This window comes from Polypterus senegalus, chromosome 14 (assembly GCF_016835505.1).
Source record: "Polypterus senegalus isolate Bchr_013 chromosome 14, ASM1683550v1, whole genome shotgun sequence".
NCBI lineage: Eukaryota > Metazoa > Chordata > Cladistia > Polypteriformes > Polypteridae > Polypterus > Polypterus senegalus.
In genome coordinates, this window is record NC_053167.1 from 110,469,049 (window position 1) to 110,493,960 (window position 24,912).

At 40.3% G+C, this 24,912-nt stretch overlaps 1 protein-coding gene across 3 annotated transcripts; it reads right to left on the reverse strand.

The window, feature by feature from the left end:
* Positions 1-1,808: 1,808 nt before the first annotated feature.
* henmt1 (HEN methyltransferase 1) lies at positions 1,809-24,912 on the reverse strand. 3 transcript variants are annotated; one of them, XM_039735039.1, is made up of 8 exons: positions 24,820-24,910; positions 14,112-14,227; positions 9,710-9,813; positions 6,186-6,298; positions 5,150-5,284; positions 4,806-4,988; positions 2,963-3,146; positions 1,811-2,602 (listed from the first exon to the last, which is right to left on the reverse strand). In XM_039735039.1, the coding sequence occupies exons 3-8, from the start codon at positions 9,794-9,796 to the stop codon at positions 2,183-2,185; spliced, it is 1,122 nt and encodes a 373-aa protein (XP_039590973.1). In that variant the 5' UTR covers positions 9,797-9,813; positions 14,112-14,227; positions 24,820-24,910; the 3' UTR covers positions 1,811-2,182. The 3 variants fall into 3 exon arrangements, with proteins under 3 accessions (XP_039590975.1, XP_039590973.1, XP_039590974.1); XM_039735041.1 differs by lacking the exon at positions 4,806-4,988 and having other exon boundaries at positions 1,809-2,602; positions 24,820-24,912; XM_039735040.1 differs by lacking the exon at positions 6,186-6,298 and having other exon boundaries at positions 1,812-2,602; positions 9,756-9,813; positions 24,820-24,909.

The window sequence follows — 24,912 nt, forward strand, 5'->3', positions numbered from 1 at the left end:
TGAAGAGATGCAGTATGATGAACCTGACCCTGACCCATCAAATGATCAGCAAAATCAGAGAGTATTAGTTCAAACTTCATTTGAATGCAACTAGCAGAACGTCAAAGCAGGTGATCAGATACAGCATTTAGTTTTGAGCTAATTCATTTAATTTGTGGTCAATATTACAGCATTTATATTCTTAATTCCTTTCTCCACCACTCTGACAGCATCCAGTATTGCATTTTGTGACTCTAGAACCGCATCCATTAGCGCACGGCCAGATGGTCGCCCGGCAGTTTCCGAGGTACAGCCAGTGCTCAAAGATTTACTCAGCCCAGCAGCACCATCACCACCTGGAATCACATTCCGGCACAGGGTCACCTTTTGTAAAATTGTCGTAAACAGTAATACTGCATCTGCTGCCTGATTGTTTGACTTATTAAGCATGCAGATTATTTACACAATTATGAGTAATGTTAAGTGGGGACAAAAAAACTCTCCTTTCAGCCAATAATTGTAGCAAGTCACAACTCAAACGGTGTGAGCCTCTAAATTTCGTTACCTCCTAAAGTGGTGTTGACACTCAGACTGTGGGCTGTGACTCGTCTTTTCGTGTTGATTTTGATATCCGACCACTTTTTTTTTTTTTTTTGTTTCGGGCGCTGTGCAACTTTCTGGACTTGAACTTTTGAGTGCTTCCACCACTCTGTGCCACTCCCACCAATTTCCTTTTGTTGCTTCTACCAGTGCTTAAGTCACCAAGTAGTACGTTTTTCCTTGCCTCCATTTCACTGAGCAGGACCTCCATTTCGCTTTCGCTGAAATTCTCTTTTACAGGCGCTTTTGCCATTGTTTTTATTTTTTTAACAAAACACTGAATGGAAGGGGCTATTCAAATTGATTTGCATTTTAAAACAAGCAAAATTCTGGGAAGAGCTGGGGTGGGGCTGTAGGCTTGTGCACATGCCTTAAAATTCATGTTGATTAGGATTTATAAAGGTTAAGTGTGTATAACTTTGCTTAGGCACAGTTTTATACATCTGATTTTTTTGTGTGTGAACATTTCTAGTTTTGTCCATACACTACGTTTTACTGTGAATTCCACGCAAGGCATTATACATGAGGCCCCTGGTCACTGCCAAAAAAGTATCGAGAGCATATGGATCACAATCAAAGGAGCATATTCAAAACAAAATGAAGATTGTTGAACAAAAAGAAATGAATAGTCTGGAATATAAAGGTCAAGAGCTGGAAAGAGTAGACAGATTCACATATATGGGAAGCAAGATCACGGTGAAAGGCAGCTGTGAGATGGACATGACAAAGTGATTAAGTAAAGAATTTAAGAGAGGACTGGACATGTTTGACTGAAGATACTTGAGATGGATTACGGGAATAAGATGGCCAAGGACAAGGGTTTGAGAAAACAGACTGGTCAAATGGAGCACTGTGAAAATGAAGAATGTTAAAATGGGCAGGACATGAATGGTGCATGGACAACTTAAGAACAGCAAGAGAAGTGGAAAGGTGGTTTCCAATAGTAGGGAGAAGAGCAGGAAGGCCAAGAAAGGGGTAAAATGATATGGCGATAGATGAGCAAGTGGAACAAACCTGAAGACGGAGGAACAGAATAGAGAGCAGTGGAGTAAGCTTTAGAACAGGCAGGGACTGACAGATGCGTGGCTAACTACCTAACTGTCCACAATTGTACCAACTTTCCATAGCTCCCTTACCGATTCATCACAAATTATTTAGAAGGAAGAAACTTTAATGTGAATTGAAGAAAAATACTTTAAATTTAACGTGACCAACATTTCATTCTGGAAATCTGCTTATATTTTAATGGTTTAACTTGTATTTGTCCACAATAATCTGTATTATTTTTATAATAGTATATTTTGCAGCAACATTGTAAAAAAAACTTGTTTTCAAAACTTTTAGAAGTAATATGTTAACATTGAAAAATATTTAGCCACCAATAAAATTACATTGCAGGATCTTAACTACAGAACACTGAATGAATACGACTAACCTCAGAACAAGTCAAATTCTGTAATAAAAAGATGCATTAACATTGGTTTATTCATTTTTATCAAAGTAATCCAGTGTATTCTTGGCAAAATGAAATAATAGCTTTTTATAATAGTTTAGTCATTCTAGCTTTTAAGATTCATGGATTTTATGTTTGTTCATTGCTCCTTCATTTCTCGTTATCACAAATACACACAACTAAATTATCGCCAGCAATTTCAAACTGCTCAATTTCTAGAAGAGCCTCTTTAAGTCGGACTACAGAACTGCAGATCTTTTTGACCTCGAGGATAGAAAAAAGTTGATCTAAAGGGATGTGAATGGTATCTCCGTGCTTTTGGACCTCAAGATACCCATCTGCACTCTTACAAACACTCCAGTTGATGCAGTGCTTTTCCATATTACGGCTGCACCAGGGTATATTTTCATTTGATTCTTGGTCATGTTGTACGTTGTTCTTTGTGTCTCCTTGTTCTGTGCTGTTCAGGAAACGTTTCTTAATCTTTTCTGTCCAGTAAGTGATTTCATTAACTAAGGCATTTTCAAAAATTCTCTTATCACAGTAGCTAGGATATTTCACTTCATGAAGCTGAAAGCAAAAAGTACAATATAGACAGAGATTTTACATACTGAAAAGTATTATAAGGAGAAAAAAAAATGAAATGGCCATTCTGACAGTCATCTAAAAACCAGATCTAAAAACATACGGTTTAAAAGAAAAAGAAAAGCATACATCTCTCATAACGTTCATCTAACCCTTAAGATATCTCATGTGCGTTTTTTTGGCCAAATCTTACAACGTTTTTGTTTTTTGGGTTAATGTACCCACAATTCAGACAACATTTTCTGTTAGAGCAGCTTAACTTTCTGTCTAACAGAAAATACTCTGAAGGCTAAAATAAAAGCAAATCTATGGTGAATGTAATTACAGTTCAACTGGAGCTCTTACAAGTTTGTAAGAATGGATGTCATCACAGTCTGTATTTGAGTTCAGCCACCTGTCATTTCTTGCGGGCATCCTTGTAAATATAGCAATTTGTGTGCAGAATCCAACATCTTCAGTGCCTGCGGGTCCACTTCCAACACCAGCAAATGTCACAGAATATTCATAACGAACACAAATATCCAGTGCCCTACAATTACATTTAACAAAGACTGAATTCAAACTCTTGTACTTCTCTGAATGGCATTTTCTTCATTTGCTCTGCAAGCAAGAACTGAATTATTAGGAATTTCAAAGTATTAGGGTGGTACATTTCCCAAAGAATCCTCATCCTTTTACACATATTTTGAAAACACTTGCATTTCACACATAAAAATTAATAACCACTTCTCTGTCCCTAGGTTAGTATAGCTTTCCATAGCATGCTCTGTCTACTGTGGTTGCATTTACCCAGCAAAGCAACTCATTATCTGTATGATGCTAACATTTTCACATTTAATTAATTTACACAGTAAAGCAATTTTCTTATTGAAGTACCTCACACAGAGTGGACTCAAAGTATTCAGATCCCATCAGTTTCTTATCACTTTACTGTGTTGTAGATCGAATTTTAAATGGATAAATTTGTAATTTCTGCCCATCAATCCACTCCATCTCAACTACTGTGGTGCTGAGGTATCACCCACTGCATGGCTGCACTCGGGTCCTAATCTGGATCCTGAGTTGGTTTGTGGTGGGTGCGGTGTATCAGTGTATCAGTGCATGCTCCTAACCTCATGTCCTCCTCAATCTACACTCAAATAGCCTATAATGACAAAGCAAGATCATGTTTTCAGAAAGGTTTTAAAGTTTAGTAAAAATTTGAATCTGAAATCTCTCATTCATATATGCATTCAGACCCTTAATTCTGTACTTTATAGAAACCCCTTAGGCAGCAATTACAGCTTCCAGTCTTCCTGCTTAAATCTCTACAAGCTCTGCACACCTGGATTTGGGTAGTTTGTCATATTTTTCCTGGCTGATCCTCTCAAGCTCCACTAGACAGGATGGGAAGTATCTATAAACTGTCAAGTTCAGGTCTCTTCACAGATGTACTATGGGGTTTAGGTCTAGTCTTTGGTTGGGCCAGTCAAAGCAACTCCAGTTATCATCCCAACCCCACCAATTTAAACACCAAAATCACCAGCATTTGCAGAGCAAATGTGACATGAATATTGATGGACTGTTAAACCTTGAAGGTTTTCCAATGTATTGGGTCATCTGTGCATTAGTATTCATATGTGTGTATGTTTTAAAATTATGTTTATCATGTTTTATATTGCAAGTATGCCAAATCTGCGATTACGATATAGCCTGCTTTACTTATGCATGAAAGTACAGTTTAATAAAATAAATAGATTCATTAATGCTATCAATAACTGTCCAAAATCTGGTTTATTATGAAAATGATTTACATTTACTAGTCTGAATTTACAGCTTTTTTGAAAAAGATATGGAATATGTTGAAATTTTCTACACATCTTTATAACCAAAAATATAACAGGAAATTCATTGTGCAGATGTCTTGTGAGCTGGGGTTCTACAGAGGCAGGTAGGGGCTATTTCTGAAGAAAAGGAAGTAACACTCTTTAAGGCAAGAGGTTCATTAAATGGACTTGAAAAATGTACAGTATACTGAAACAACTGAAAACAGCTGGACCTTCTTAATAACAACTGAACTGTAAGATTGTAAAATGATGTAGCATAATTAAACTATTTCATCTAATAGCTCCCCATACCAAAACAAACCTTATTAATAAAAACTGTTAATCCAACCTTTTCAGTATTATAAAACAATCATAGTTCTTACCAATTCTGAAACTCTGTCTTAGTCCATTCAAATTTATGATCTCTGTCTCTAAAACCAGTTAGTCCAAGTAGAAGCCGATTAAAATCTGCATTGGGAGTGCTAATGACAATGGTATGGGGTGTCATATAACCAAATACCACATTTGAAAAAGCTTCTAGCATTGAAAGCTCCAGGTGTTCTATGCTAAAAAGATTATAAAACATTAGTGTCACATCAGCTTTCGGAATAATTTTAATAAAAGAAAGTTTTACCGTATAATATTACAGTATATTAACAAAGATCCCTCCAAGGAACTTGCACAAAAACTAGCAAATAAATAAAAGTGCCATACATTATATACTTACACTTCTATGCAAGAGGCCATATCAAAATTCTTCACACAAGGGTCCTTTTCAATTATGGATCCCTGATACAATTTAATTACTAATGGTTGAATTCTGGGATTTAAATAATCACATGGAAGAGGAGATAACAAATACCTATTATGAAAGATAAAGCAAGGTAAGCATTTTTGTATGATACTGCTCCATGTGCTCCTACAGAACAGATATTAAAGATTACTGTTTTCTGAGCAGTACTGCTTGATACAAAAATAGATCATGTGAAATGTAAAAAGTGCACTGACTAATTTTTCTTCAAGCTAAATAGTGTAGTATCTTTTAGTAGTAGTACCTTCATAACTTATTTATACTCGCTTACTGCAATTTAGTGTCACAGAGAACCACAGCCAATGCACAATAAATTACTTTTTTACTTGTTAATTTAGGGAAAAGAATGAGGAAGCTAGCTTTATAATACAAAGTAATCCACTATAGGCATATGAGTTTGTACATATGATGAACATGATCATGTGAAGTACAGCTGTAAATTGTTTCTAATATATAATTTAGGACAACTTTATTGATGCATCATAATGCATAATCCTGTTGATGAATCTGGAACTAAAGTACTGTGCTTTATACAAGGCTTTAGGTCCCTGTAATAAAATATTCATTTTGTTTATTACTCTGATAGAACATAGACCTATCACTTTTACGAAATGTGTTCTTTGCCGTCTCAATAAAAATCACTCAAGCAAAATTCCATAATTTGCTTCAACAATGTTTGATGTGTCCACCCCTTCACCAAAAAAAGATGCAGTCATTACAAATCAGGAATAAAGAGATAATAAATTGTTCCAAAACAAACTTTTACATCTTAAATACTGTTACAAAATGCTCAGTAAAGTGTAAACACTTTGAAAACATGGACTTAGTACATGTAATACAGCACATAAACACTTAAGAAATGATTACAAACACATTTACTCCTCCATTTAATGTAAGGATTTACATGAACAGTACTTCATAAGAATCAACTTATAATATTGGTACAGCTCACATATTCTCTCTGATGACTTGCTCATTTATGTCTATGCCAACAAGCTCTTCTATACATTGTTGAAACTTCATTTTACACAAGAGACTGCAATCTGCACATCCCAAATCAATTACCTGTATGGAGGAGAAATGGAAAAAACATAATACAAGCTAGGTTTGGTATACAGTGCATCCGGAAAGTATTCACAGCGCATCACTTTTTCCACATTTTGTTATGTTACAGCCTTATTCCAAAATGGATTAAATTAATTTTTTTCCTCAGAATTCTACACACAACACCCCATAATGACAACGTGAAAAAAGTTTACTTGAGATTTTTGCAAATTTATTAAAAATGAAAAGATTAAGAAAGCACATGTACATAAGTATTCACATTTTTTGCCATGAAGCTCAAAATTGAGCTCAGGTGCATCCTGTTTCCCCTGATCATCCTTGAGATGTTTCTGCAGCTTAATTGGAGTCCACCTGTGGTACATTCAGTTGATTGGACATGATTTGTAAAGGCACACACCTGTCTATATAAGGTCCCACAATTGACAGTTCATGTCAGAGCACAGACCAGGCATGAATTCAAAGGAATTGTCTGTAGACCTCTGAGACAGGATTGTCTTGAGGCACAAATCTGGGGAAGGTTACAGAAAAATTTCTGCTGCTTTGAAGGTCCCAATAAGCACAGTGGCCTCCATCATCCGTAAGTGGAAGAAGTTCGAAACCACCAGGACTGGCTGGCTGGCCATCTAAACTGAGTGATCGGGGTAGAAGGGCCTTAGTCAGGGAGGTGACCAAGAACCCGATGGTCACTCTGTCAGAGCTCCAGAGGTCCTCTGTGGAGAGAGGAGAACCTTCCAGAAGGACAACCATCTCTGCAGCAATCCACCAATCAGGCCTGTATGGTAGAGTGGCCAGACGGAAGCCACTCCTTAGTAAAAGGCACATGGCAGCCCAGCTGGAGTTTGCCAAAAGGCACCTGAAGGACTCTCAGACCATGAGAAATAAAATTCTCTGGTCTGATGAGACAAAGATTGAACTCTTTGGTGTGAATGCCAGGTGTCATGTTTGGAGGAAACCAGGCACCGCTCATCACCAGGCCAATACCATCCCTACAGTGAAGCATGGTGGTGGCAGCATCATGCTGTGGGAATGTTTTTTAGCGACAGGAACTGGGAGACTAGTCAGGATAAAGGGAAAAATGACTGCAGCAATGTACAGAGACATCCTGGATGAAAACCTGCTCCAGAGCGCTCTTGCCCTCAGACTGGGGCGACGGTTCATCTTTCAGCGGGACAACGACCCTAAGCACACAGCCAAGATATCAAAGGAGTGGCTTCAGGACAACTCTGTGAATGTCCTTGAGTGGCCCAGCCAGAGCCCAGACTTGAATCTGATTGAACATCTCCGGAGAGATCTTAAAATGGCTGTGCACCAATGCTTCCCATCCAACCTGATGGAGCTTGAGAGGTGCTGCAAAGAGGAATGGGCGAAACTGGCCAGGGATAGGTGTGCCAAGCTTGTGGTATCTTATTCAAAAAGACGTGAGGCCTAAACTGCTGCCAAAGGTGCATCGACAAAGTATTGAGCAAAGGCTGTGAATACTTATGTACATGTGATTTCTCAGTTTTTTTATTTTTAATAAATTTGCAAAAAGCTCAAGTAAACTTTTTTCATGTTGTCATTATGGGGTGTTGTGTGTAGAATTCTGAGGAAAAAAATGAATTTAATCCATTTTGGAATAAGGCTGTAACAATAACAAAATGTGGAAAAAGTGATGCACTGTGAATACTTTCCGGATGCACTGTATGTATTTTAAAAGAGACTGACATTGTTTCTGAAACTTCAGAGCAGTGAATAAGGAAAAAGGTTATATTAATCTTTGTGTTAAACTTTTGCAACAAGTCTTTTTATGTACAGGAGATGTTTTATTTTTAATAACTCACAAATTACCAAAGTGTATATTCATATTCGACAAACATATTCACTACATAATTTATGTTACAGATTCTTTTTTTTTTTGCTATAAAAATCACACAAAGAACTTTTTCAGCGATCCATTCATCCTTCCATTTACTTAACCCATTTACCCAAGTTAGTACCACAAGTTACAGCATATCCAAGGAGCACAGAAAACAATGTAGGAAACAAACCCCATTCACAGATCCTTCCATCCAGAAGGATAACCTAGTCGACATGAATCTCTGAGGCAGCAGTGTTCACCATTATGCCACAGAATTGTAAGATACTTGAAAACAACAAGAAGATACGTTAACCTTAACAGAAAATAGTCCCTTTAAATGTGGGGAGTGAAGTATTTTAAAAACAAAACAATGACAGTTGTATTTGTCATATTTCTCACAAGGATTAATAAAGTGAATCCACGCAAACATTGGCAATTTAAGCCTGGTAATAGTTCTCACTTATTTGGTTGCAATCCTAAAACCTGAGCAAACAAGGTAATATGTTAGACTAAAATATATATATATAGTATGTGTGTGTACACACACACACACACACACACACACACACACACACAGAGTACATAGGTAAGTTTATATTATGTATCCTGTATATTTCAATGATATGTTTTATGCTGGCTTTGTATATTTTATTCATACTGTTTCACCATGTCAATTATTGTAATGCAAGGTTTAATTGAAGGTGATGGGGTTAAATCTGCAGAGACAGTATCTAGAAACAGAACATAGGAATAAGGATCTACGAGGCAGAAGTGCGAACCACTAACCATAACATCATAAAAACAAAAAAATGACATGTTTCACAAGTGTCTTTCTTTCTACAAGGATATAATTTTATTAGTCAATGACTGTCGAGGTTTTGCTCAAAATACAATAGGCTTCATGTATTTTACAGTATTTGTAACTGTGACGCTTTTTATTGCGATTGACTTGTTTTGGAGTAATATTTCAAATTTTACATGCACACACACACACACACATTTAAATGTACAACAATAGAGAAAGAACCGTAACAGAATATTCACAAACAAAATCCAGCTCAGGGCAATGGAGAGCAAGAACCAATGGCAAGACATTGGGTGCCAGGCACAAACCAACCAACCACCCACCCACACTTGCCCTCACACAAAGGCAGTTTAGAGCTGCCAAATACTGTGACTAGCATGTCCTTAAGGATATGGTTAGAAAAAGTGACTATTTGGAAAACCTATGCAGGCATGCTTAAAGAACATGCAAACTGCACATGGAATACAACCAGCATTGACCAGCGAGCAACAGAAGAGGCTGTGCTTTTAGTAACATCTTTACTCACATCAGCAATATAAACCATGAACTTAATAAAAAAGATATTGCCATGGACAAACACCTAAAGGGATTATGGTCACTGTGGTATTTTATGAATTAAAAAAAAGATTCATAAATTCAATATCTATGTTTGAAATTTACACATAATACATGTTAACAAGAGTAAATCACTGTGTACTCAGTTTAGTTAATTACTTGATACAAATAATTTAAAAAAATTAAAAATGTAAGGAAATATACTGGACCATACCTTTCTAGGCTGACTCTTCATAATAAGATCAATGACAAAATAATACCTTTGCTTGTAAAGTGGAGGGGAGAATTTAATTCTTTCCATGATGAAGGAAAGTTGAACTATATTTAAAATAAATAAAAAATATACTGTTAATATATTTAAATAGATTCCTTAAATCTAAGGCACTAATATACAATTTGAATATTTTATTGATTCAACCACAGTAAAATTCCTGCCTCCATTTCCATTTATGCAAGTCTGGCACTCTGAACCTGTATTAACTAAAGGACATTATATAAAATTAATTGAATTTAAATACTCTGCCAAGTAAACAATTATATAGAAAGCGCTTTGTAAAGTTGAATTTATTTATATTATTTTGGTGCTCTCGGTTATAATATACGGGTACCAGTTAATCAGTCACCATCTCAAGACACTTCCACAAAGCAACCAATGATACAACTCCAAATAAAAGTCTTAATAGCAAATATTTATTAACATTTCAATTAAAAGCTAAAGTAACGTAATTAAAAACAAATTGAATAATACAGTAGAGCAGGAAAACAGCCTGAAAAGAAAATGATAGAATTGGGATTAGATCAGTGCAGTTAGCCAAGTTGACTGAAATCCATAACAGATATCATCCCTAACTCCCTAGATATTAAAACAACCATATGTACAGCTTATACTATCTACAAAATCTCTATACTGTACTGTATTTACATTTTATATGAAATTGCCCTTGTCAATTTACCAGTTTAAAATATGATATAATTAAATATTACCATTTCTAGATAAAATACCTTTACATACTTAATACTATAACTTTATGAAACCTCTATGCACCCATCCTTTTCAAGCTAAATCAGTACGCAAAGAGCCAGAACCTGTCTCAGCAGCAATGGGTAGGCAAACCATTCGTAGTCAGGATGTTAGTCTATCCCTGAGTACAATTACAATTAATCTAACATACAAGTCTTTGGGTGGTGTTAAAAAATGTTTCCAGTGGGTTGTAGTAAATATTAATTTCAGTCTCTCTCCTATGTTAGGTGGACAAATTATTTTCTTGCTTGCTATGAATTTAGTATTAATCTGCAATATTTTCATTATTACATCATGTCTTGATCCCTTTTAGTTGGGATGAGGATTTTGTTAGATAAATTAAAGCTTTTAAGTAACCATCCATCCATCCATCCATCCTCTTCCGCTTATATCAGGCCAGTAGTCCCTCCAGCGTGTCCTGGGTCTTCCCGGGCCTCCTCCCGGTTGGGCGTGCCGGAACACCTCACCAGGGGAGGCGTCCAGGAGGCATCCTGATCAGATGCCGAGCCACCTCATCTGACTCCTCTCGATGCGGAGGAGCAGCGGCTCTACTCTGAGCCCCTCCCGGATGACTGAGCTTCTCACCCTATCTTTAAGGGAAAGCCCAGACACCCTGCGGAGGAAACTCATTTCAGCGCTTGTATTGCGAGTTCTTTCGGTCACTACCCATAGCTCATGAGAACCTGTCTTACGGCTCAGCTCCTTTTCACCACGAGCAGCAATTCTTCCCTCACTCGGAACAAGACCCGAGATACTTGAACTCCTCCACTTGGGGCAGGATCTCTCCCCAACCCTGAGAGGGCACTCCACCCTTTTCGGCTGAGGACCATGCTCGGATTTGGAGGTGCTGATTCTCATCCCAGCCGCTTCACACTCAGCTGCGAACCGATCCAGAGAGCTGAAGATCACGGCCTGATGAAGCAAACAGGACAACATCATCTGCAAAAGCAGTGACCCAATCCTGAGTCCAACCATCCAACTCTCACTGGAAGCGGGCTCGACTTACTGCGGCAATGCGGACCAAGCTCTGACACGGTTGTACAGAGACCGAACAGCTCTTATCAGGATGTTAAGAGCTGGTCCACTGTCTATCACACCCTCCGGTCCCCTTTTAAAGAGGGGACCACCACCCCGGTCTGCCAATCTGAGGAACTCAGGTATCTCATCCACCCGGGGCCCTGCCACCAAGGAGTTTTTGACCACCTCGGTGACTTCAGTCCCAGAGATGGGAGAGCCCACCTCAGAGTCCCCAGGCTCTGCTTCCTCATGGATGTTAGTGGGATTGAGGAGGTACAATTAATCTAACATGGCCTCTCAAACTCCTCCCATGCCCGAGTCCTTTGGGTGCGGTACCTATCAGTTCCAGAAAATGTTTCCAGTGGGTTGTAGTAAATATTAATTTCAGTCTCTCTCCTAATAAGAAACCAAGTCTTGCTTTGAACTCACCACCAGGTAAACAGCTCCGCCCCTCTCTCACCCGATTAAGACATATGGCGCAAGTGGACACAAAGTCGATCATTTTCTTGCTGCACATATGAACACCCTTATGAATTTAGTATCCAATCTGCAATATTTCCCAATCATTCCAGGTCTCACTGTCATTGCATTGAAGTCTTGACCAGAGACTCTTTCCAAACTGCTGTTGGCATACGCAATCAGGACCCTTCCCCACCCGAGGCATACTAAACCCCAATGCACAGGCTATATTATTGCTGTCCAGAGTGGTAGAGAGTTCTCAAGGAGATTGGTTCCAGAGTAAGCTGCCGAGATTGTAGGCTCCTTCCCCTTCAAGAGTGACAATTTCTGTAGCAGAAGTCACCACCCAACAATCACCCAACCTCCTTGGCCCCTCCCATAGGTATGTAGTTTGAAACCTTTGGCTCCAGAGGGGCCCGGTGACCAGCGTCGGGCAAGGATGATTGGAGGTTTATTTTTTGTTATCCCTCACCTAGATAAATTAAATCATTGCTTTTTTTAGTAACCATTTGGCCAAAAAGATTTAAGAATTAACATGTCATGGTGATATAATATTTAAAATTACCTTTTTTCACATCTAGGTTTATTAAGAAATCAAATGTCATGTTACAGCAGGGATTCTCAACGTCAGTCCTGGGGACCCCTGTGGATGCGGGTTTTTGTTCCAACCAGCTTGTGTTTTTCATTGGAATTCTGGGCTAATTAAGTGAACTGTTATTTCCCAGATTCTGTGTTTTTGGAACAATATAGAAATTAGAAAACTAAGTTTACTAAAATGAAAAAAAAAAATATATATATATATATATATATATATATATATATATATATATACTAAGCAGTTACATGGGAATGATGTATTTTTTTTTTCTTTTTAATAATATTTTCATCTTGATGTTCAGTGTGTTTTTCCGGTTGTTCTAATTGTTTAATTAATCCATTGTTTTCTAATTAGTGGGTCTAACGCTAAAGTAGTTGCAGCCTTTTATGATTCAGTGTTGTTTGCCTGGGTTTCTGCTCTGCTCGTTTTTAATTGTCATTATTAAGATACAATGAAGGGAGCAAACTGCACAGAGAAAGGGTAAAATATAATGAAAACAACAAAAGGAAGTTAAGCATTTAAATATATAGCAAAAGCAGAAATATTTCTAAATGTCTTATAAATATAAAAATCATGCTGTTGTGCTATCTTAATGTACTGTAGAATAAGATAAGAGAAAAAAATACTAGCCAATTAATTGAGATCAGTGTTATTAGTTGTCTCTAATTAGGAATCTGGTTGAAGCAAAAGCCTGAAGCCACAGTGGGCCCCCAGGACTGACCTTGAGAACCCCTGGTGCTACAGAGACATTCTGTCATACAAATTACAAGGTGCGATCAAAAATACCTTGAATGTTTACATAAAAAAACATTACAGTAAACGATACATTGCCATTAATCCCCCTAAAAATTTCCCCTCACTTTGAACACAATTATCCCAGTTTCTTGCTTTCTGAAAGTATTTTGTAAGTCCTTTTTCGTGAGTGTCTTTAGTTGTGCTGTCATAGCTGCCTTGATGTCCTGAATCGATTCAAAACGTTTACCTTTCATGGTCACTTCGACTTTGAGGAAGAGCCTGAAATCGCACAGTGCCAGATTCAGTGAATAAGGTGGATGAGGTCACACCATAATGTTTTTATTTCACAGAAATAGGCAGTACCAGAATTGATGTGTAACACGGAAAATAGATATACAGTATTAAAACTAGGAAAAAAAAAAGTTTTGATATTATCAGTTTAATATACCCAGAAAAAACTATAAAATCGTGACTTAGGAAAAGTAATGAGAATTATGTGCTTTGCGAAACAGAAAAACTTGAATCTATTTATGCTATGACCATGATTATATAAATAGTATGGGAGTAGCATGGAATAGATAAATTATAATGTTGTTAATATAACATTTTAATAAAAATAAGCAGATACATGTTTGTGACTGATTTTTACTTAAGAAAAGTACATACTTAACAACACAGAAACTTTATAACAATATGTTTAAACTAAACATTTGTCCAAGTTCTTACCTGGTTATACTACTCTGGTTCACAGGGAAATTAAGAGTTTCCATTTAAATGGATACTTACATTTTGGAACTAAGGATGGAAACACAGAGTACTCAGGAAAACTTCATGTGAACATGTAAACTGCACACAGAAAGGAGTCTGAAACCTTGCCTCTTATACACCGTACCAACTATGGTCTAAAAAAGAAAAAAAGAAAAATGACAGTGTTCCTCATATATACTCATTCCTTTGAAACTTGCTAGTTTCCATAAAAAGGTTCTACCTACATGGTCACTTACGTATCAACATAACTTTTCCCCTCATAGATTTACTATTTGGGATGATAGATATACAGTATTAAAACTATATTATTTAATAACCTAAAATTAATTAAAATACCATTTTTAACCTAAACAAATAATTATATAAACCACCATTATCATTTAGTATAAGGCCTTTATTAGAAAACTAGAAAAATACCCACGCTTCGCAGTAGCAAAGTACTGCCTTAAAATTTTTATTAAGAAGAAAAGTAAACCTTTTCAAACTGAGGGAAAATATACCAATAATTATTTAAGGATCTCTTTGTATGCCACGTTGTCAATTCGGCCCTCCGGTTGTAATATGACCAAGCTGTGCGCTGAGCTTACTCTTGAGCATGCAACGTACAGTTGGCCATGTGAAAAGCAATCTTGCCTCAAATCTCACAGCTTGGATTGCTGCTATCATAATTGGTTTGAGTTTCATGGTTTGTTTCAATTATGTTAGTATTTGCAAGATATGTTGTGTTGAAGTGACATTCGGCATTGTCAAGCATTGTAAGCATATAACCGGTTTCAAGATAACTTCGCATCCAGCTTTTGAGAGTTTAAACATTCATAAACATCAAAGTGTCCACTACTCAAATTGTCACCTGTGAATCTAAGATGTTTAAGAGGCACTGGCGGTTGTCCAAAGGTGTAAAATATTTGGCCATTTCGGTACACTTGAAAGCGACAACCGAAGAATTCAGAGGTAGCCATCAACTTACATGCAGAACCATAGGTGAAGGGCTTAAGCATTTCACTCTTATAGTGCTCCTGTGTAGTATAATTATCTCCTGTACCGTCATCAGTCCACACCTTGAACCTGTCCCAGTCATTCAATACATAAGACACAATGTTCCTCCGGATATCAAGAGTGAGCCTGATATGGCCGTGCAATATGTAACACAGAGAATGGAAAAGGCAGGCACCATCTCCGGGCATGGAAACCACTCGGTACGTGATAGTTCTTTTGATCGACGGTGATCACCTCGATAGACATGTTAATGGGGGTATGGTTGGAATGATAAAGGAAATGGGTACCAGAATAATGTAAACTAAGTCTAAAATAGCTATACAATAACTATAATCGTAATAAATGAACAATAAAACAGCGGAGAAGCCGTGGATTAAATAAAAAGGCTGCAGTTATAAGCAGGGAGGCGTGAATACTGTGGCGAAACAAGGAAGGGAATGGAGAGACCGAGAGCGACAGACGGCCTTATATAGGCACGCAGCCAACAACGTGGGAGGCGTGGGGATGGGGGACCCAACGCCGCCTCACACGGCGACCGAGCAGCAGGCTATGGACGTATATATGTACATAAGTAGGATTCAGTTAGCGTTGGGAACCCACGTACCAAATTTCTTGAAGATGGGCCCAAAGGTAACAAAGACCATTGAAAAGTTCAATATGGCAGCCGACAGTGGCATCATACCACCGAAATAAGTATGTACATCGGTTTCGGTTAGTGCAGGGAAGCTGCCTACCAAATTTCGTGAAGAGGAGGCCATAAATAAGAAAGTTTAACATGGCGGACGTTGTCGACTGTTATGACCGTTATGCATAGAATTTCTAAATTAAACCTGCTTAACTTTTGTAAGTAGGCTGTAAGGAATGAGCCTGCCAAATTTCAGCCATCTACCTGCACGGGAAGTTGGAGAATTAGTGACGTTGGAAAGTTCAATATGGCAGCCGACACTGGCGTCATACCACCGAAATAAGTACGTACATTGGTTTCGGTTAGCGCAGGGAATCCGCCTACCAAATTTCATGAAGATGGGGCCATAAATAAGAATGTTTAACATGGCGGACGTTGTCGACCGTTATGACCATTACAATAGAATTTTGAAATGAAACCTGCTTAACTTTTGTAAGTAACATGTAAGTAATGAGCCTGCCAAATTTCAGCCTTCTACCTACACGGGAAGTTGAATTAGTGATGACTGAGTCAGTGAGGGCAACAAAGACTGTTGGAAAGTTCAATATGGTGGCCGACAGTGGCGTCATACCACCGAAATAAGTACATACATCGGTTTCGATTAGTGCAGGGAAGCCACCTACCAAAGTTCGTGAAGATGGGGCCATAAATAAGAAAGTTTAACATGGCGGACATTGTCGACCTGTATGACCGTTACTCGTAGAATTTCGAAAATGAAACCTGCTTAACTTTTGTAAGTAACCTGTAAGGAATGAGTCTGCCTTCTACCTACACGGGAAGTTGGAGAATTAGTGATGACTGAGTCAGTCAGTCAGTCAGTGAGGGCTTTGCCTTTTATTAGTATAGATGTACCAGTTATGTCAATCTTGATAATTACTATACTATAATAAATGAAATTCCTACAAAAACATTGACTTGATTTATGGTGATAGTCCAATACAAATGTTTAAAGAATTTACAACTTGCATTAAATTACAGGAAAAGGAAATTTTGAGTTATGGATTTATTAATACATTTTTAAGGTTGTTACTGCAAGATAATCACATGCTTAGAATAAAGTCTAGATAGAGTTACAAACTGACATAAAATAACTACTGTGGATATTGGCGTTCAAGAAATAGATATTATGTTAAACTACAACCCCACTGAAAATAATAAAAAATGTCATTAGTAAATAACTTTATTATTATATTAGCATGTCATTATATAAATAAAATTAAATGGTCTGAAATAACTCCTGTATTTGAACATTTTTAAAATGGAAGTATAAGTGTATCTACATACTATTTCAGAATTTAAAATTACAAACACAATGTGAACTTTGTACATTTTTCAATCATATAATCTTTTTCATGAATTGTATTTATTTTTTATTCTGTACATGGCAGTTTTTTAAGATGACCTGTGATATGCATTCTTGTATGTACTGTATTTTTTGTTTGTCATTGTTGTTAATAACTATTTGTGAAGACATGTTTATCTAACCTAAAGTTGTAAAAGTGTGTCCTGAAAACAAACCCTAGGTCAACAAATCAGTAATATCATTATTATATAAAAGAAAAGTGATTTTAAACAAGGCAGTACTACTGATGCATTTGATGTAATGATGTAATTAAACCTTGGAATAAAAGAAATATGAACTTGATCTCCTCCTTGAACCGTCACCTTATCGTGGTGGAGGGTTTTGCGTGTCCCAATGATCCTAGGAGCTATGTTGTCCGGGGCTTTATGCCCCTGGTAGGGCCACCCAAGGCAAACTGGTCCTAGGTGAGGGATGAGACAAAGAGCGGTTCAACAAACCTCCAATGAAGAATAAAACTTGGAGCGTTTTCCCTTGCCTGGACGCGGGTCACCGGGGCCCCCCTCTGGAGCCAGGCCTGGAGGTGGGGCTCGATGGCACGCGCCTGGTGGCCGGGCCTGCACCCATGGGCTCGGCCGGGCACAGCCCAAGAGGTAACGTGGGTCCTCCTCCCCATGGGCTCACCACCTATGGGAGGGGCCAAGGAGGTTGGGTGCAGTGTGAGTTGGGTGGTGGCGGGCGGGACCTTGGCGGTCTGATCCTCGCTACAGAAACTGGCTCTTGGGACGTGGAATGTCACCTCTCTGAAGGGAAGGAGCCTGAGCTAGTGCGAGGTCAGAGGTTCCGCTAGATATAGTCGGACTCACCTCGACGCACAGCTTGGACTCTGGAACCAATCTCCTTGAGAGGGGCTGGACTCTCTACCACTCTGGAGTTGCCCCGTGAGAGGCCGAGCAGGTGTGGGCATACTTATTGCCCCCACTGGAGCCTGTGCATTGGGGTTTACCCCGTGGACGAGGGTGGCCTCCCTCCGCCGGGTGGGGAAGGGTCCTGACTGTTGTTTGTGCGTATGCACCAACAGCAGTTTGGAGTATCCACCCTTTTGGAGTCTCTGAGGGGTTGCTAGAGGGCATACCTTCTGGGATTCCCTCGTTTTGCTGGGAGACTTCAATGCTCCGTGGGCAATGACAGTGAGACCTGGAAGGGCGTGATTGGGAGGAATGGCCCCCCCGATCTGAACCCGAGCGGTGTTTTGTTATTGGACTTCTGTGCTCGTCACGGATTGTCCATAACGAACACCATGTTCAAGCATAAGGGTGTTCATATGTGCACTTGGCCCCAGGACACCCTAGGCCTCAGGTCGATGATCGACTTTGTGGTGGTGTCGCCGGACTTGCGCCATATGTCTTGGACACTTTCGGGTGAAGAGAGGGGCGGAGCTGTCAACTGATCACCACCTGGTGGTGAGTTGGCTTCGATGGTGGGGGAAGATGCCGGTCCGACTTGGTAGGCCCAAACGTGTTGTGAGGGTCTGCTGGGAACGGCTGGCAGAGTCCCCTGTCAGAAGTAGCTTCAACTCCCACCTCCGCAGAACTTCAACCACGCCCCGAGGGAGGTGGGGACATTGAGTCCAATGGGCCATGTTCCGTGCCTCTATTGTTGAGGCGGCTGACCGGAGCTGTGGCCGTAAGGTGGTCGGTGCCTGTGGCGGCAATCCCCAACCCGTTGGTGGACACGGCGGTGAGGGATGCCGTCAAGCTGAAGAAGGAGTCCTATAGGACTTTTTGTCCTGTGGGTCTCTGGAGGCAGCTGATAGGTACCGCAGGCCAAGCGAACGCGGCTTCGGTTGTTGCTGAGGCAAAACTTCGGGCATGGGAGGAGTTTGGAGAGGCCATGGAGAGCGACTTTGGACGGCTTCGAGGAGATTCTGGTCCACCGTCCGGCGTCTCAGGAGGGGGAAGCAGTGCAGTGTCAACACCGTATATGGTGGGATGGTGCGCTGCTGACCTCACTTCGGGCGCTAGGGTCGGTGGGAGGAGTACTTCAAGACCTCCTCAATCCCACTAACATGCCTTCCAATGAGGAAGCAGAGCCTGGGGACTCTGAGGTGGGCTCTCCCATCTCTGGGACTGAAGTCACCGAGGTGGTCAACAAACTTCTTGGTGGCAGGGCCCCGGGTGGATGAGATACGCCGAGTTCCTTAAGGCTCTGGATGTTGTAGGACTGTCTTGGTTGACACGCCTCTGCAACATCGCATGGACATCGGGACAGTGCCTCTGGATTGGCAGACCGGGGTGGTGGTCCCCTCTTTAAAAAGGGGGACCGGAGGGTGTGTTCCAACTATAGAGGGATCACAGTCCTCAGCCTCCCTGGAAAAGTCTATTCAGGGGTTCTGGAGAGGAGGGTCCGTCGGATAGTCAACCTCGGATTCAGGAGGAACAGTGTGGTTTTCGCCCTGGTCGCGGAACAGTGGACTAGCTCTTCACCCTTAGCAGAGTCCTGGAGGGTGCATGGGAGTTTGCCCGACCGGTCTACATGTGTTTTGTGGACTTGGAAAAGGCATTCGACCGTCCCTCGGGAATCCTGTGGGGTGCTCCGGGAGTATGGGGTACCGGACCCCTGATAAGAGCTGTTCGGTCTCTGTACAACCGTGTCAGAGCTTGGTCCGCATTGCCGCAGTAAGTCGAGCCCGCTTCCAGTGAGAGTTGGACTCGCCAGGGCTGCCCTTTGTCACCATTCTGTTCATAACTTTTATGGACAGAATTTCTAGGCGCAGCCAGGGTGTTGAAGGGGTCCGTTTGGTGGACTCAGGATTGGGTCACTGCTTTTGCAGATGATGTTGTCCTGTTTGCTTCATCAGGCCGTGATCTTCAGCTCTCTGGATCGGTTCGCAGCTGAGTGTGAAGCGGCTGGGATGAGAATCAGCACCTCCAAATCCGAGCATGGTCCTCAGCCGGAAAAGGGTGGAGTGCCCTCTCAGGGTTGGGGAGAGATCCTGCCCCAAGTGGAGGAGTTCAAGTATCTCGGGTCTTGTTCACGAGTGAGGGAAGAATGGAGCGTGAGATCGACAGGCGGATCGGTGCGGCATCCGCAGTGATGCGGCTCTGCATCGGTCTGTCGTGGTGAAAAGGAGCTGAGCCGTAAGGCAAAGCTCTCAATTTACCAGTCGATCTACGCTCCTACCCTCACCTATGGTCATGAGCTATGGGTAGTGACCAAAGAACGAGATCGCGAATACAAGCGGCTGAAATGAGTTTCCTCCGCAGGGTGTCTGGGCTTTCCCTTAAAGATAGGGTGAGAAGCTCAGTCATCCGGGAGGGGCTCAGAGTAGAGCCGCTGCTCCTCCGCATCGAGAGGAGTCAGATGAGGTGGCTCGGCATCTGATCAGGATGCCTCCTGGACGCCTCCCTGGTGAGGTGTTCCGGCACGCCCAACCGGGAGGAGGCCCGGGGAAGACCCAGGACACGCTGGAGGGACTATGTCTCCCGGCTGGCCTGGGAACGCCTTTGGGATTCTCCCGAAGAGCTGGAAGAAGTGGCCGGGAGAGGGAAGTCTGGGCCTCTGCTTGCTGCTGCCCCGCGACCACCTCGGATAAGCGGAAGAGGATGGATGGATGGATGGATGGATGAACTTGATTAGAAGAACAAAGTTGAACTGACTGCGGTGGGCTGGCACCCTGCTAAGGATTTGTTTCCTGCCTTGCGCCCTGTGTTGGCTGGGATTGGCTCCAGCAGGCCCCCGTGACCCTGTAGTTAGGATATAGCGGGTTGGATAATGGATGAATGGAAGTTAAACTGAAATTGTCCACACACATTTTGAGCTTGAAGTGGTCAGGCATTACAACCTTAGCGGGCCATTAACAGTCAAAAAATAGTAACCATATGTAAGGGTTTGTGGTTTTAACTCCAAATCTTATTTAGCCAACGGGCTTAATGAATACTACATAAGACCTGAGCGGTTTGATTTTACAAAACAAGCACAATGCTTGAAGCAAGTAATTTTGGGCAAGGGAGAGAAATTTTTTGTTTGAAAGGTTGTAAAGAACATCTATATAAAATTAAAAACAAATGAAGTCCTGGACCGGACCATCTGAATAATAGGCTCTTGAAATCATGTGCAGAGGAATTCAAATCCATCTTTTACTTTTTTAGGTTTTCACCTGAAGAGAAAAAGGTCATGAAACCAACCAAACAGGTTGGCTATAGTAATTCCAAGTGCTAAAAAAAACTAAAATCTTAAATGACTTAACACCAGCGGCTCTGACATCATTTGGAAAAACTTGTGAAGAGGAGACAGACAGAGAAAACCCAGGGTTTATTAGATCCATTTCAGTTTGCCTGTTAGTCCAATAGAGGTACAGAGGACACCATTGTCACTTTGCTTCATCCGTTATATAATCACTTGGAGTACATCAAGACTTACTTGAGGCTCCCGTTTGTAAATTTTTCTTCAGCTGTTAACACCCTACCTACTTTGAGAGAAATGTATAAATGATTTTAATTTGGACTTCAGTTTGGTAGAGGGACTGATTGTCTTTTTAACAAACAGGATGCGGAGCGAAAGTGAATGGTTACCTTTGTGATATGCTGACCTCATGCAGAGATTTCCCTCAAGGCTATGCTCCTTTGCCTCCTTTATAAATTCTCTACACTAAAGGCTGTTGCAGTAAATATGAAAATATGTAAACTTAAAATGTGCTGATGACTGTGATTGTTAGCCTATCGAATGACAATTAATCCAATCATAGTCCAGTGGTAAACGATTTTGTTAACTGGCAAGAGGAGTCTTTTTTACACCTAAAAGTTACAAAAACCCTGACTATTAATTGATTTAAGAAGGAAAGAAAACACCATTCACCCACAAGAAACATTCATCTAAAACCAGGCAGTGAAGATTGTTTATAGTTATAAATATCTGGGGACAATTATAGGCTCAAAGCTGACTATAAAGGGAAACATATACATCATCTGCAAAAAGGGAGAGTAGCACCTCTACTCTTTAAGGAAGCAGAGTCTTTTTAATGAGAGTGTAAGCCACAAAAAAAAAATCCAAGAAGCAAAAGAATTCATTCCAGCACCTGGCAGCAGTGGGATGAGGATAAGACCTTCCATCCATCATAGAAAAGTGCCAGGTACTGTGGTGACCAAAGTGGACCTGTGTGGCTCTTGTTAGGAGTTGCTGGAGAGTCTTAAAACTGCGATCTGGAATGCCATTTGCAGTATCAGCACATCAGGGAAGATAGCTGAGAGACTGCTACCTTTACAACCACTTCTCCAACTGCCAATGTCCTTTGGCCTGGGTGCACGGATGCTGGAGATTCAGGCTTATGGAGCTGGAGTTGCCACTGAACCCAGGTGAGCATTGTGAAGCAGGGCTGGTGGTAAGACTGCAGGCAAAGGACAAAACAGATCCCAGAGGTATTACAAAGCAGAAATGAAGGGGGTGTTTCAAAGCGGAGATCCAGACCTGGAATGGTGTTTGCAGTGTCAGTTCAGTGAAGGAAAACAGCCAAGAAACCTGTGCACATCTGCAGCTCCAGACAATGAGTTTTAACTGCTCAATTATAATCAACAAATCACTGCACAGAAAGCAGTGTTTGACACATCTGCTGAATTGCATGAAAGCACAACGATCAACATCCATGCTAAGCTATCTGATGCAGCACTCAACATCCCAAATACGCCATCTAACAGCAAACCATTCAAAAAACCCTATTGACATGCTTTTGTATTCAGCCTCACGATTGCAGCAGAAACAAACACCACCTGTCATTTCAAAAAGTTGTGCACTATTTCAAGGAATTGAATATGGTCGCTGGGGACAGCAGCTTTGAAGGGAGGGCCATGTAATGGTGCTGACATGTTGTATCAGCCACAGATGAGTTACACATAGTATGGACTGACATTTTATCATGCAAATGAGCAGTTTCAGAGTTTGTGGCAGGGGTACCTACAAAAATGTCAAGTCTGCAGTGTCACAAATGGAAATTCTTAGTACAGCAAGTGAGCATTCTTTTTAAGGACAGTGAGCCACCTAAAATTGCCATGTAAAGAACAAGAGGATCCATTCTAGCATTCAGCACAATGTTATTATTTATGTATTTACTCGCTATATTACCTGTAGACAGGTAATAGAGTACATTTTAAAAAATGTTTAAATCTTTTGGCTCAAGTGTACCCTGAGTGTTTGTCTTACACCTTTCTTTGGTATTATTGTGTGTCTCAACCTATCTTGCCCAGTGTTCTCTTTTTCTCGACTGCACTCCTTTTAAGCTTGTTTCTCAGTCTCTGTCATTTCGAGGTTTGCTACTCGGCTCCAGTTTGCTTTTCGACTACCACCAGTGGTAGACTGGCTCCCACTGCCCGCTGTGAAAACGTCACTAGTATTCTTGCGAACACAGATCAGATCAATTAAAAACTGACCAATTAGATTGATACACATACATTAGCATTTTATTACATCAGTTATTATAGCAAGATATACTTTATTTGTCCCCAAGTGAAAGAGAAATATATCAATAATATACAAATAATAAAACAAACAACTCCTCCCTAAACACACTTGGGAACTTCTGGCTTGGATACTCGGGAACTGCTGCAATCAAAAACAGGGCTATAGGTGGCAGTAAGTGGTCATATTTTTCCAGATGTTCATTTGAAAGTGTTAACATTTGAATAAAGCAAGTCCAGCTTGCTGTGTATGAAAAAGGAACATGCCGTTAGACGTTGGTTCAGAATTACTCATTGTTCTGTTACAGAGTATAAAAATAAAGAACAACAGGATGAAGCAACAGCTCCTAGGCAGCAATGTTGACAAGTTCAGTCAGTTTTTCAAAGTCTGGATAACACTTATCTGTGTTAATTGCAATATGCTTGCATCTGCTTCTTAAGTCTCTAGAACCTCTCCTGCATTTCCCACTGTTTCTGATCATATAAGATGAAAACCATGCCACATTAAATAGCATTATAAATATGTTTAAGGTGGTTCTCTATGATAAACAATTGCCACAGCACCAGGAGCAGTACTATTTCCATTTATTACAACCCAGGGCTGTCTTCGCAGCATCATAAGCCTCTGGGCAAAGTAGTGCACTGGGGATACTGTTTTGATAGCATCACAGAAACATATATATTAGAAACATTGAGGGCCCCTATGTTCCTCGGGCCCCGCCATTTCCATTTACCCTTCACATATTTATATTTTAGTTATTTACTTGTCTTGCACTTGTCCTGTGTTTATCTTCTGTATATTTTACACAATGGTCCTGATGAACGTTACTTTTTGCTGCAGTACAGCAGATGGATGGTATTGCAATAAAGCCACTTGATTCGAGAGGAAGTATTGGTTTAATTATTAAGTCTAGTTTGTTAAATCTAATGTGCTACCACAAGTATTATGTTCACTTAAATATTTTACTTATTTGTATTAAGTTTATATTTGATGGCTGTGTACTTGCTTGATGTGTTTTAATGTTATGTCGTGGTGTCTGTATAAAACCAGCAAATAAACCAATTTTCCTCGTGGGCCAGTAAAGCTGAATTTAATTCGCATATACTCCTATATTCGTACAAAAAAAACTTATCCGTGAGGGTTTTTATTTTTGTTTTTTTTTTCTGCATAAAGGGATATATATATATATATATTTCGTAGAACGTTTTTCATAGGAACGTACACATTCAAATTGCCGCTATTACAACATTTTATAATGATAGGAGGAGGAAGAAAAATAAAGAGGATAAGCTGACCTGGAAGTTCTGGCGTCTTCGAACGGAAGCCCCACGCTTTGCTAGACGCCGCGTCTTTAACGAGTGCGCGGCTCGCGATTGGCTCTTTCGTAT

Coding starts and splice junctions, on each gene's coding strand:
- henmt1 (XM_039735039.1), bottom strand. CDS start 9,796: ATGGAAAGAATTAAATTCTCCCCTCCACTTTACAAGCAAAGGTATTAT. Junction 6,299..9,709: donor TGAAGAGTCAGCCTAGAAAG/GTATGGTCCAGT, acceptor TCCTCCATACAG/GTAATTGATTTGGGATGTGC. Junction 4,989..5,149: donor ATGGCCTCTTGCATAGAAGT/GTAAGTATATAA, acceptor TAATCTTTTTAG/CATAGAACACCTGGAGCTTT.